Source organism: Vicugna pacos, chromosome 16 (assembly GCF_048564905.1).
Source record: "Vicugna pacos chromosome 16, VicPac4, whole genome shotgun sequence".
In the NCBI taxonomy this organism is placed as follows: domain Eukaryota; kingdom Metazoa; phylum Chordata; class Mammalia; order Artiodactyla; family Camelidae; genus Vicugna; species Vicugna pacos.
Genome location: NC_133002.1, coordinates 52898656 through 52912812, shown reverse-complemented (window position 1 = coordinate 52912812; position 14157 = coordinate 52898656). Strand labels below are relative to the sequence as shown.

General features: G+C 48.3%; 1 protein-coding gene across 1 annotated transcript in view; it reads left to right on the top strand.

Moving 5' to 3' along the window:
- WIPI1 (WD repeat domain, phosphoinositide interacting 1) overlaps positions 1–14157 on the top strand; it is a 31620-nt gene that overhangs the window by 13661 nt on the left and 3802 nt on the right. The window contains exons 5-11 of the mRNA XM_006199340.2: positions 4385–4482; positions 5133–5225; positions 5917–5987; positions 7270–7377; positions 12307–12471; positions 13197–13304; positions 13936–14054. Of these exons, the coding sequence (XP_006199402.1) occupies positions 4385–4482; positions 5133–5225; positions 5917–5987; positions 7270–7377; positions 12307–12471; positions 13197–13304; positions 13936–14054 (762 nt within the window). The remainder of the gene's footprint in view (positions 1–4384; positions 4483–5132; positions 5226–5916; positions 5988–7269; positions 7378–12306; positions 12472–13196; positions 13305–13935; positions 14055–14157) is intronic.

Here is a 14157-nt window from a genome sequence, read left to right as displayed (position 1 = left end):
TGCAAGCACAGAAATGACTTCTTTCCTTTCTATTTTTAACGATGGCAAAGCATATTCTGAGACATTAATCAACCCAGAGAGAACTGCGTTTTGTAAATCACTGTTAACTTGCTTTATGTTTGACATGTAATACTATAAATACTGAGGTAAGAATGATTTAGAATCACAGGACTTCCTTCTGATTCCAGCAAATGATGCCACTGGTTCTTGAACGGAAAGCAGGCATTTCTTTCCCAGCTGTGGAGGAATTACAGCCAAACAATTTGTGTGAAATTATAGCTGACAGTGATTTATGAAAATGTGTGTCAAGTTTAAAGTCCAAAAGCCACATCAAAACCTAACTCCTGTAATTTAAAAAAAAAAAAAAAAAAGCCTGGAAGAAAATACTCAAATGTTAAGAGCACTGAAAAGCCTCTGGGTTTTAGAATTATGGGTGATTTCTTTCTCTGTCTCTTTATATTTTCTGGGCTCTGCAAATTTTTTTGCACTATCACTTTTATATTACAAAACATTTTATATTATAAAATAATATCAAAGAAAAAGCTCATTTCCTGCCTAAAAAGGGGATTTGGGTGACATTTGCGATACAAACGGAAGACTTGGTAGGACAGTAATATCTAAGTCTGTAGCAGATTCTTCCTGCTGTCCTCAGAGCCTTCACAAGAAATAAAGATGCATTCTTAGGGCTGATTGGATTTGTCTGACAACTGGACTACAGGAAACCAAAAAAGCTCACATTAGGCATTTCTGGGGACCTTCGTTAAGTTTACAAGGGTTGGTGTGCAGAGTCCCTTGGCTAAATTCAGATGGGCTGGCAGAGGTGCCGGGCCCTAGGCAAAACTGTCAGGTAGGTGGTTACATGTCAGGGTCAACCTGCCCTGGTCCCTTCTCATCAGAATCCAGTGTCACCTCTTCCTCCATTAGGTATTACAGAAAGTTGCATGTTAGCTGAAGAAGTTTAAGCTTTCTTCTTTTCTGGGATATTTACGTTTGAATATAGAAGTCAGCAAGTCACCTCACACTCGGCAAGAATGGCCATTATCAAACAGACAAGCGGTAACAAGTGTTGGCAAGCGCGTGGAGAAAAGGGAACCCTTGTGCGCTGCCCGTGGGAATGTAAACTGGGGCTGCCGCTATGGAAACGCTCCAGAGGGTCCTCAAAAAACTAAAACTAGAACCACCTTATGACTAAGCAATTCCACTTCTGGGTATTTATCCAAAGAAAATGAAAACACTAACTCAGAAAGATAACTGGGCTCCCGTGTTCATTGCGGCATTATTTACAATGGCCAAGACATGGAAACAAACAAAGTGTTCACTGATGGATGAATAAAGAAGTAGTATATAGAAATAATGGAATACTACTTGCTCAGCCATAAAAAAAAAAGAAAGAAATCTTGCCATTGTAATAACAAGGATGGACCTTGAGGGCTTCGTGCTAAGTGAATTAAATCAGGCAGAGCAAGACAAATACCATCCGATCTCGCCTGTATGTGGAATCTTAAAAACAAACGAGCTCATAGATACAGAGAACAGATTGGTGGTTGCCGGAGGCTGGGAGTCAGGGGGAAGGGGAATGAGAAATGGTCAGATGGGGTCAAAAGGCACACACTTCCCAGTTACAAAATAAATCATCCACGGGGGTATAACGTTCAGGACAGAAACTGTCATTAATAATACTGTAGTGCATATTTGAAAGGTGCTTAGAGAATAGGGCTTAAAAGTTCTCATCAAGAAAAAAAATATATATTTTTTTTTGGTAACTATGTATGGTGAAAGATGTTAACTAGACTTACTGAGATCATTTTGTAATATATACAAATACCAAATCGTTATGCTGTGTCCCTGAAACTGATACAGTTATTTGGCAGTTACACCTCAGTTAAAAAGAAAAACATACTGAAGGGCAGCGGGAAGGATCTGTCCAAGCCTTCTGCTCAAAGACCCCTGTGGTTCCTTCTCCCTGCCACAGAGATATTTTCAGTTGAGGAAGTAAGTAAATGAAGACTTGGGATCTTGGAACGTTAAAGCTGGAAAGGACCCTAGATCACCATTGCCCCCTTGCCCCCTCATTCCCCAGGGAGGAAACAGGCCTAAAAGGACCACGTGTAACTCAGCCTGTGTTACACCATCTACAGAGCCTATGTCGATGCCATCTTGAAGCCATGCCCTGGGCCTGTCTCTGTCAGACATTCTTCAAACACTAACTCCCCCGCTCCCAAAATAGCTTTATTGAGATATAATTCACATGCCATACAATTTGTGCATTCAAAGTACACAATTCAGTAGCTTTTAGTATATTCAGTCAATTTTAGGATATTTTCATCAATCCCCGCAAAAAACCCATACCTCTTAGCCATCACCCCCTTGCTCCAAGTCCTGGGCTACTCTAATCTGCTTTCTATCTCAGAGCTTTGTCTGTCCTGGATTCTCATATAAGGGACTCATACAATATATGGTCTTTTGTGAACACAGTATTTTCAGGGTTTATCCATGTAGTAGTAGGAATTAGTACTTCATTTCTTTTTAGTGTCTGATACTATTCCATGGTTAGGATATACCACATTTTATCTATTCATTCATCAGTTGATAGACATTTGGGTTGTTTCCACTTTTTGACTATTATGAATAATGTTGCTATGAACATTTGTATACAAGTTTTTATGCGGCTACACTTTTTAATTTCTCTTGGGTGTATACCTAGGGGTGGAATTTGGGGGGTTATATAATAATTCTGTGTTTAACCTTTTGAGGAACTGCCAGGCTGTTTTCCAAAGCACCACCCACCCCCATTACATTCCCAGCAGCACTGTATGAGAGTTCCAATTATCTGTCTTTTTGATTATAGCCATCCTAGGGGGTGTGAAGTGGTATCTCATTGTGGTTTTGATTAACACTGCTTTTTCTAAACCCATGTGCTCAGAACCCGTCAGCAGTTACCCACTGCATCTTAACTTTTTGATCTGGCTTGGTGCTCGAGTCCTTCTACAGATGCCACGTTCAATCTTAATATCTTTGCCGCCCCTGTGGGAACCCCCCACGCCAGCCAGCCGACCTCCTGATTTTCTTCCCTCCCCAGTTCCACAAGATCAGAATGCCTTCTGTCTGGCTCTTCTTGAAATTGCATTTGTGTTGCAAAGAGCTCAGATGATGATGGGAAATTGGGGTTCCTAGAGCAAAACTGGGAAGGGCTGAGTGGCCTCTTCTAAAGCCTGGTGACCTTGCACAGGAAAGAGGGCTGCAGGGTGCCAGAGCCTGCAGGAAAGGGTGCTGGGCTCAGTCGCCCTCCCACAGCTGCATGGCCAGTGATAAGAGCATAGCCCTGGCTGTGTGCTCAGCAAAGCCAGAGCAGGAGGTAGGACCTGGGTACCAATTCTCAATGTTTATTTTTTTTACGCCCACTCTCCCCACCCCACCCCAAAAGATTAGATCAGGTACATCTTAGCCTGATCTAAAGTTTTTCTTATACTTTTGAAAGAAACCCATGTAATGTACTAACTTGTAACAAAGGTATCAGTCACCTTTTTCATTTAAAAAGACGTCTCTCTTGCACTATCTCAAAGTTTCTATTCTGGTGATGCTTTTGATCCTGATAATTCCTTGAATTCACTTCTATCACGTACACCTCTATGAATCTAAACCATCCTTGTAAAAGTCCCTTACTTACATGCTAGTAGGATCCTCCCCAGCTTGAATCCCCTGGTAAATAATAATGGCTCAAGTTGGTTCAGTTGTTTGATTGGCTGTTTACTCTTCCAGAATATTGTGGAAGCGTCTTCAATCCAAAATGTCCTCTTTCTTTGGTTTGCTCCAGTGGCAGCCACGCTGTCTTCACTGCAGATGCAGCCCTCAAGTGCACCTTCACCTCTGCCTTTATCAAGGCAGGGTATTTGGCTCAGAAACGAGCACTTTCTAAATAGGTCCCCCCCAACCCCAACCCAGCCTCCCTATCCTCCAGCCTGAAATGACTGGCCTTTCTGCCACCTGTAGAAAGGCTAACACCCCCACCCTTTTACAGCTGGAACACTTGCAACAGGAGTAAATTCTCCTGCAGCCCTAGAGGGTAATGGAACTGGGGGAGAAGTAAATGTTATTTCAGGGCCCTGGGGTAAAATGTAAGGAAGAGCATTTAAAATGTTCTAAATTCTGATTTCTTCGCTGTGGAGTGGACGTGGTCGGTGTCAAACGGTGAGGTCTTCCCCTGTGAATTCTCTTTATTGGAGCCCTTTGATGAGAAGAATCAGTTCCAAGGAAACATCGGCAAGGCCGTTCCTCCCCTCACCAGCAGGTGGCACTGTAGTCGTACCGTTTGCAGATGCCCTTTCCAGGCAAGGTCTCCCCTGGCCGGACCCTGGCTTTTCATGTGCGCTTTGCTCCCTGCCAGGTCTGTGTGCCCTCTCAATCAACCATTCCAATTCTTACGTGGCCTATCCCGGAAGCCTGACGACAGGCGAGATCGTGCTTTACGACGGACACTCCCTGGTAAGTGAACAGTGACCCTGACCGGCCCAGCCTGCCTGCCTGGCTGCGTGGTCAGTGGCAGGTGAGGGGCAGGTGAGGCGCAGTGCTGAGGCGGAAGCAGCCCTGGGCGGCTGCTGGGTGTGGAGGGGACGGTGATGCTGTCCGCCCTGGTTGCCCAGTCGCCGTAGCCACGAGGCAGCGTGCCAGGCCGAGTCAGACATCTGCCGGCGGATGGAAGACTCGCACCAGCTGGTGGCCCATCGTCGGATCGAGTGCGTCATGCTGGGCCGTGTCGCGGCCCGCGACAGCGTGCAGCTGTTTCACATTTCCTGTCCTCTGCTCTCGGAGGCTTCACAGAGCGGGCCAGGCTGGCTGCAGGAAGTCAGGCCCCCAGAGATGCACGCAGGGCCACAGCACCCTGCCTCGGCCACACGGCAGGTCGTCCAGCTTCCCGAGGGCAGGAAAGGGGACAGAAACGGAGCAGCCCCTGAAGCAGAATCTAGATAGGCCAGGAAACGACGTACAGTTTATGTGTCAACAGTCTGGTGGAAAGAGAGACAGGGAACCTGGCAGATGAGTGGGAGTGTCTGGGAAGGAAAGAGGAAGGATGGAGATGAAATGCACCTTCCCTTTGCCCCGCCCGCAACATCCATTTTGCTTTTCACCAACAGAAAACAGTCTGCACGATTGCTGCCCATGAGGGGACACTGGCTGCCATCGCCTTTAACGCCTCAGGCTCCAAACTGGCGAGCGCATCAGAGAAAGTGAGTGTTCCCGGGGCCTCGGGCTCTCCTCCAGCTGGGGCGGCGCTGGTTGGCTCCCGGCGCTGAGAGCTGAGGGAAGGAGGCCAGGGACGTGAGGATTGACAAGTCTCAGGCCGCTCAGGATTCATTCAGAGGGAGGCCCCTGCAGGTTGGGGTGCATTTATCAACCCAACAGACCAGAGGCCTCGGCCCTGCAGGAAACGAGATACTTTGCACAGAGCCTTGCGGTCTCATTAAGCAGTGTGGGTGCGTGTCATCGCAGATACAGAGAGATACTGCATCTCATAAGCCCATTAGAAACAGTGTGTCTGGCTGTTTAGCAGGTGAGATTAATCTCTTCTGAGTAGAATAACCAGGGAAGGTGATCAAGTTGAACTTCAGATTCCATGGAAAACAGGTGTATCTGTGACAGGCCGAGACTGACTGTTCTGGGAAGGCAGAGAGGATGGAACAGACACGCCCAGAGCCTCAGGCTAGGGTGGGGAGGGACCGGGAAACGGGAGTGTCCGATTCCCGTTCCCAGGATGGTTTACATGGCACGTACACAAACCAGAGAGCCTCGCTGCTCCACCTTCTGGGCTTCCCCTCCAGAAACAGATGTTCCAAACCAACAAGACGTGCTCCTCTCTAAAGGCTCATGTCTGTGTGAAGCCATTCGTGGTATGAATTGCCCACCTGCTTTCTCTTCCAGGGCACTGTCATCCGGGTGTTCTCAGTACCCGACGGGCAAAAGCTCTATGAGTTTCGGAGAGGAATGAAAAGGTCTGTGTTCACTGTGAGACCCGCTTTAAAGTCCCCACAGAGGTCCCGCCATGGGTGGCTGGCAGCCATCTGGGGAGAGGATGGGGGTGCCGTGCACTCGGCTTCTCCCTGGGAGGATGAATACCTGTTCTTTCTCAGGTCACTGCCTTAAACGCCCCGCCAAGTGCTTGGTATCCCTGAGAGCGGAGAGGGGTTACCCTTGCTAACCTGGGCCTTCAGCCTGGAGAGCCCTCTTTTTGACATGTGCATGGGTGGCCGGCAAAGGAGAAGCGAGATGAGCGAGGAGTCACAGCCCGAAAGTAACTTCCAATTCCCTTCCGTGGAATGAAAACGTGCCGTGGTCGGGGATGCTGTGGGCTGCCAGGCTTGCGGCTGGGTCAGTGCACAGAGCACATGGAGAACCTCCAGCATGACAGGAAGGAGGCTTGTTTCTTCTCACCTGAAGCCATGACCCACTGGGAATCTTTCCGACATTAATTTCAAAATAGGAATGACACAGTGCTGAAGGGACCTTAGACCACAGGCAGACCTCGGGGCCGCTGTGGGCTTGGTTCCGGAGCACCGCAATAAAGCGAGTCACACGCGTTTTTTGGTTCCCCAATGCCTATAAAAGTTATGCTTATACTGTACTGTAGTCTTATTAAGTCTGCAATAGCATTATGTCTAAGGAAAACTATGTACATACCTTAATTTTAAAATGCTCCATGGGGGGATGGTATAGCCCAGTGGTAGAGCACATGCTTAGCATGCACAAGGTCATGGGTTCAGTCCCCTGTACCTCCATTAAAATAAATAAATAAGTAAAACCTAATTACCCACCCACCCCCAGAAAATAAATACAAATGCTCTATTGCTAAAAAAATGCTAACCATCATCTGAGCCTCCAGCGAGGTATAATGTTTTTGCAACAGTAACATCAAAGATCACTGATCACAGATCACCGTGACAAATATAACAGTAATGAAAAAGCCTGGAATATGGTGAGAATTACCAAAACATGTACAGAGACACGAAGTGAGCAAATACTCTTGGAAAAATGACACCGATGGATTTGCTCAAGGCAGGGTTGCCACAAACCTTCAACATTTAAAAACAAACAAACAAAAAAACCAAAAACGCAGTACCTGCAAAGTTTAATGAAGTGCAGCAGAATAGAAGGAGGTCTGCCTGTGCCCAGGCTCTTCAAGACACATCAGTGTTCTTCCTGAAGCTGATTTTTGAACTCTAAGGCCGCCCCCCTCACCCCCCCGGCTCACCCGTCCACTCGTTGCTGTGTTTCTAGGTACGTAACGATCAGCTCTCTGGTCTTCAGTATGGACTCCCAGTTCCTCTGTGCCTCAAGCAACACGGAGACCGTGCACATCTTCAAGCTGGAGCATCTCAACAGCAGGTAGGCGAGGCTCCTCAGCCTAGAGGCGGCAGGTCCTGGTCATCCTGCTGGTGTCCGCAATTGCTTCCCTTTTGCAATGCTGTGAACTCGTTACGTCTTCACCAAAGGGGTGAGTGTGGCTTAGCAGAGACTGAGGGGTGCAACGCCTGGCAGCACAAAACCTGGGGCCCCCCATCCTGAGTTTGTGCCCTGGCTCAGTCCCTTATGAGCCACAAGGCTCAGGCAGGTAATTTTGGGCGGGGGGGGGTGTAGGGAAGACATAGCATTTCTTTTTTTTATTATTGAAGTATAGTTGATTTACAATGTTTCAGGTGTACAGCAAAGTGATTCAGTTATATGTATATACACATATACATATTCTTTTTCAGATTCTTTTCCATTATAGGTTATTATAAGACACTGAATATAGTTCCCTGTGCTGTACAGTAGGTCCTTGTTGTTTATTTTATATGTGGTAATATGTATCTGTTAATCCCTAATTTATTCTAATTTATGTATTTATTTATCCTAATTTATCCCACCTGCCCCTTTCCCCTTTGGTAACCATAAGTTTATTTTCTATGTCTGTGAGTCTGTTTCTGTTTTGTTAATAAGATCGTTTGTATTGTTCTTTTAGTTCCACATGTAAGTGCTATCATATGATATTTGTCTTTCTCTTCACTTAGTATGATAATCTCTAGGTCCATCCATGTTGCTGCAAATGGGATTATTTCATTCTTTTTTATGGCTGAGTCATATTCCATTGAATGTGTGTGTGTGTGTGTGTGTGTGTGTGTGTGTGTGTGTGTGGTGTGTATATATCTTTATCCAGCCATCTATTGGTGGACATTTAAGTTGCTCCCATGTCTTGGCTATTGTAAGTAGTTCTGCTATGAACATGGAGAAGGTACATGTATATTTTCGAGTTAAGTTTTCATCTCTTCAGGATATGTGCTTAGGCAGGTAATTTAATCTTTCTGTACTTCCATTTCTTCATCTGCAAAGCATAAAAAAATCATAATCATAATCATAATGATATACGCATCTTAGGCTTGCTCTGAGTTCCTTGACCGGGAGCATGCAGTGTAGGACAGAGGTGTTAGCCAGTCTAGCCGTAAATACAGTAGTGTACAGGCAGGCCTCGTGTTGTGGCTCTGTGCTTTATTGTGCTTTGCAGATACCACATTTTTGAAAAATTGAAGGTTTGTGGCAACCCCGTGTCGAGCAAGTCTATCGGTGCCATTTTTTCCAAGAACATTTGCTCACTTTGTGTCTCTGTGACACATTTTGGTAATGCTCACAATATTTCAAACTTGTTCATTATTGTTATACTCGTTATGGTGATCTGTGGTCAGTGATCTTTGATGTTACTAGTGCAAAAAGCTTACGCCTCGCTGAAGGCTCAGATGATGGTTAGCAGTTTTTAGCAATAGAGCACTTTTTAAATGAAAGTACGTACATTGTTTTCTTAGACATAACGCTATTGCACACTGAATAGACTACAGCATACTGTAAACATCACTTTCCTATGCACTGGGAAAACAAAATGCGCGTGTAACTTGCTTTATTGCGCTGATCTGGAACTGAACCCCACAGTATTTCCAAGGTCTGCCTGGGTTAATCATTGCCATTCCCCAAGCCCTGAGTGCTCGGCAGACACAGTCACAATGTGTCACTTTCTCGTGTACAGCACAATGTCCCAGTCATGCATATACATACATATATTCATTTTAATATTCTTTTTCATTAAAGGTTATTACAAGATATTGAATATAGTTCCTTGTGCTATACAGAAGAAATTTGTTTTATCTGTTTTTATTTATAGTGGTTAACATTTGCGGATCTCAAACTCCCAAATTTATCCCTTCCCCCCCTTACCCTGGGAACCATAAGATTGTTTACTCTGTCTGCGAGTCTGTTTCTATTTTGTGAGTTCGTTAGTGTCCTCTTTTATTTTTTGTTTTTTTAACAGTCCACATATGAGTGATGTCATATAGTATTTTTCTTTCTCTTCCTGGCTTACTTCACTTAAAATGGTGATCTCCAGGTCCATCCATGTTGCTGTAAATGGCATTATTTTATTCTTTTTTATCACTGAGTAGTATTCCATTGTACAAATATACCACAATTTCTTTATCCAGTCATCTGTCTATGGACATTTAGATTGCTTCCATGTCTTGGATATTGTAAATAGTGCTGCTGTGAACTTTGGGTGCATATATCTTTTTGAATTAGAGTTCCCTCTGGATTTGTGCCCAGGAGTGGGATTGCTGGATGATATGTTTTTAGTTTTTTGAGGAATTGCCGTACTGTTTTCCATAGTGGCTGCACCAAACTACATTCCCACCAGCGGTGTAGGAAGGTCCCCTTTTCCCCACACCCTCTCCATCATTATCGTTTGTGGACGTTTTAATGAGGGCCATTCCGACTGGTGTGGTGATACTTCATTGTCGTTTTGATTTGCATTTCTCTGATAATTAGCAATACTGAGCATTTTTTCATGTGCCTATTGGCCATTTATATGTCTTCATTAGAGAATTGCTTGTTTAGGTCTTCTGCCTATGTTTGGATTGGGTTGTTTGTTTTTTTTGTTATTAAGTTGTATGAGCTGTTTATATATTCTGGAGATTAAACCTCTTGTCAGTTGCATCATTTGCAAATGTCTTCTCCCTTTCCATAGGTTGTTGTTTTGTTTTGCTTATGGTTTCCTTTGCTGTGCTGTGACCTTTACAAATTAGGCCCCATTTGTTTATTTTTGCTTTTATTTCTTTTGCCTGGGTGGACTTCCCTGGGAGAACATTGCTAAGATTAATGTCAGAGAATGTTTTGCCTATGTTTTCTTCTAGGAGGTTTATAGTAGCTTGTCTTATGTTTAAGTCTTTAAGCTATTTTATGGTGTCTTTAAACTAGTGTATGGTGTGCGGGAGTGTTCTAACTTCATTGATTTACATGCAGCTGTCCGGTTTCCCCACCACCACCTGCTGAAGAGACTGTCTTTTCTCCACTGTACGTTCTTGCCTCCTTTTGTTGAAGATTAATTGACTGTAGGTCTGTGGGTTTATTTCTGGGCTCTCTATTCTTTTCCATTGATCCATATGTCTGTTTTTGTACCAATACCATGCTATTTTGATGACTGTAACTCTGTAGTATTGTCTGAAGTCTAGGAGGGTTATTCCTCCAGCTTCGTTCTTTTTCTTCAGTATTGCTTTGGCAGTGGTCTCCACCTGAGTCTATTATTGGTGCTTAAAATAGGAGATCACCACATGGATTCATCTCCCCTCCAGGCTCTCCTGTTTCTGTTGGTCTCAGACCACCAGGAATAAGCCTTGGAGTCGCTCTGGACTCTCCCTCAGCCGGTCGGTGAAGTGTTAACACATCCCACATGAGACGGCTCATATTTGCCACCTTGGTGCCATTTCTCCAGCCACTGCTCTGAACCAAGCATTTCACAGCTCTTGGCTGGTCCACTTCATTACTCTCCTCTTTGGTCTCACTCCTTCTAGCCTCTTCTTACAATCCATCCTATGTCTCTTGCTGGACTCATCTGCTGAACACACCCCTTTAAGCATGACCCTCCCTCCTCTGACACCTTTATTCCCCCTTTGCCCTCGGGAATAAAGTCCCGGCTCCTCCTGCCTGGCATTCGAGGCTTTTCTTGGCGCACCTGGTCTGCCGCTGCAGACTTCCCGCCTCTCCCACCTCCACCGGACCAGCACTGCTCATCTGCATCCACGTCTGACATGCGCTCCGCCTGCGCCCGCCCCACGGCTCTGAGTCAGGTGCTGTGGTCCTAGAGCTCTGCCTGTGCCCTGCCTGCGCCCGCCCCACGGCTCTGAGTCAGGTGCTGTGGTCCTGGAGCTCTGCCTGTGCTCCGCCTGCGGACCCTGCATGAGGTGTCCTGCTTGCTCTTTCTGTGTATCTGTGCTGTGCCTCCACCGTGAATGCAGGACCTGGATGTGGTACCTCTTTGTAAGTCCCAGCCCTCAGCTCAGAGCTATGGCACACAGCACAGGTGTGTCTGGGATGTTCAGGATCCGAGGGTGATGGTAGAAGCCTGGGAAGCGCCCGTCATTTTCAGATGAGAAAATTGAGGCCCAGAGAGTTTTGTCCAAAGACCATCCAGCCGGTTGGTGCCCATGAGGAATCAACCCCAGAGCTTCTGAGCTGCAGTGTGCCCCCCCAGCCTCCGTCACCAGGATCTAGTCCCACAGAGGAGCGACCTCTGAGCGGGTGTGCCGCTCAGCAGCACATGTGGCCCCCCTGGTCCTCAAAGTGCTGACCACTGCAGAGAGCTCAGAGGCAGGCGTGCGCCCCGTCCAGCCTCACGTCTCACAGTGGAGCAGTTGTCCCCTTTGCCTGGTGGAGCCCCTGGGCTGGCGCGTGATGACTGCAGGGGGCGCACTGGGTCCCTGTGAATTATCCCCCTCCCCCCCACCCCGTCGTGGATCCTGGGGAACCTGGGTGGCTCGAGGGCTGTAATCAAACACCATCCAAAGCGTTTGCCTGGAGGCAGTCCAGGACTGCATCTTGCTTCCCACGCAGTCTGGCTGGGGAGGCCTTAACACTGGGACCGGCCTGTTCTTCCGTGAGCCCAGGACAGGCCTGGGCTTCTTCTACAGAGTCCAGGGGCAGATTCCACCTTGCTCTCTCCCCGAGCCCCCTTTAAGAAATCTAGAAATCAGACTAATCATCGGACACAACCTTTTTTTAACGTGGGAAAGCGGTAGCACTGTGAACCTCTTAACGGCTTTGCAGTGGCTTGCTGCCCTGCGGTCCGGCCGGGCCGGCACGTCCCGAATTGTCCTAGGTGGGCAGAACATTATGCGAAGGCCGAAGGCACAGTTCCTTCCCGCCGCGGCGGGCCCAGCAGGTTCAGGCGCGCAGAGTGTTGGACGGATGCCGGGAACCGCGGCCCCGTCTCACCCTGGCGTGTGACCTCACTCCCCCCAGTCGACCAGAAGAGCCTTCGACCTGGAGCGGCTACGTGGGAAAGGTGCTCGTGGCTGCCTCCAACTACCTCCCCGCCCAGGTGTCCGACATGATGAACCAGGACAGGGCCTTTGCCACCGGGCGTCTGAGCTTCTCCGGGCAGAGGAACATCTGCACCCTCTCCACGTACGTACAGTGCCACCCACTGCTGACAAGCAGGAACCATTGTGCGTCTCTTTTCCCAAAGCACGAAATTCCCCAAACACGCACAGATTTAAAGGCAAACCCTCCAGTCACCCGTCCGCTGCTTTTACGTCTCGGGGTGGCGGGGGGTGGGGGGTGCTGGCATAGGAATTTTCACCCTCTGGTCACAGTGACACTGTCTTGAAAACAGTTCCCATTCTTAGGGAATTATGTAAAAAGGCTCTCGTCCGGACGCCTAGGTTCAGATACCTATGGGGTCGACATATTTTACCGAAGCAGTTTAAAAGCGCTTATTAAAGTTGAATATTGTAAAAATTTCATAAACCTGGCCAGCAAGCACGGGAGCCAGTTTCACTCCTGTTTTCCTTTCCGTGGCTATGAGAGGCAGAAACCACGTCCCGCTCAGGTGAGCGGATGTGTTTGTCGGCAGGGGTATTTCACGGAGCAGCAGTGTGTACGCACCTCATTTCGTCTCATCCACACAATTGTTTTTAAAAACAAGAAATAATCCTCAAGGTCAATCACTAGGACACAACGCAAAGACATGAGCAGAAACCCAGGCTCTGGGGTCGGCGGGCTGCAGGTCTGTTGACGGCGGGACGAGAAGTTGGTGACCTCCCCGCCGGAGGAGTGAGGCTTTGTCACTCGAAGCCGGTCCGTTGCCCACGTTCGTTGTGATCACAGCACACGTTTCTCTTGGCTCTTAGGATCCAGAAATTGCCGAGGCTCTTGGTCGCATCGTCCGACGGACACCTTTACATCTACAACCTGGACCCTCAGGACGGAGGAGAGTGTGTCTTAATCAAGACCCACAGGTGAAGAGACTAGTTTTCAAAAAGCCAGCCTTTCAGAGAGCTGACCGCGTCGCGTTGCCCCTTAGCTGAGGACACCCACGAGCCCAGCGCCCTTGCTTTTCCCTCTCGGCCGCGGGCAGTGCCCTGGGCCGCGCTCAGGGCCGGCCCCCTGCCCACCACCGCGCTGCGCAGGAGCCGGGCCGAATGACGTGCAGAACGCAAGGCCCCTCCTCGGACAGTTCCTCCGACACAGCGGGCGCCCAGAAACGTTTCCCTGACTGAACCCAAAAGTCCTCTTGACCTGTGACCAAAGGCAGGGCGACCTCCTGCTGCGGACAGGACCCCGCCAGCTGCCACTGCCCCCGCGCCCCAGGGGGCTCCCCTCCAGCACCCACCTTGGTGCCCTCGCCTGGGTGGGCCGGGAGGAGGGGAGGACCGAGCTTCGTCTGTTAGACGTAAGTGAAGCAAAGCTGTGTGACCGGCCCTGGCCGTTTGAGGCCACTTTGCTTAACGCCCACCCGGCAGGGCGCTGACAGGTCCCTGCCTTGAACTCCAGTGGCCAAGCGCGTGTTTCCTGCTGCTTTTCCTTTTGGAAGTGTCCCAGGCGTGTGGTGATCTCTTTCCCTCCTCCATTCCCCTCTTCTGCAATTAGCTTGCTTGGCTCAGGAACCAGCGAAGAGAACAAAGAAAATGACCTCAGGCCTTCATTACCTCAGTCTTATGCTGCAACCGTAGCCCGACCGAGCGCAGCTGCGGCCTCCACGGTGCCGGGTGAGCGGGGCCCAGGGGCCGGCTGTGCACGGGGTGGCGGGGGGCGGGGGGACCGAGACGTGTGGAGCAGCGACCCCCCCCAACACTGCTGCCTGTGGATTTC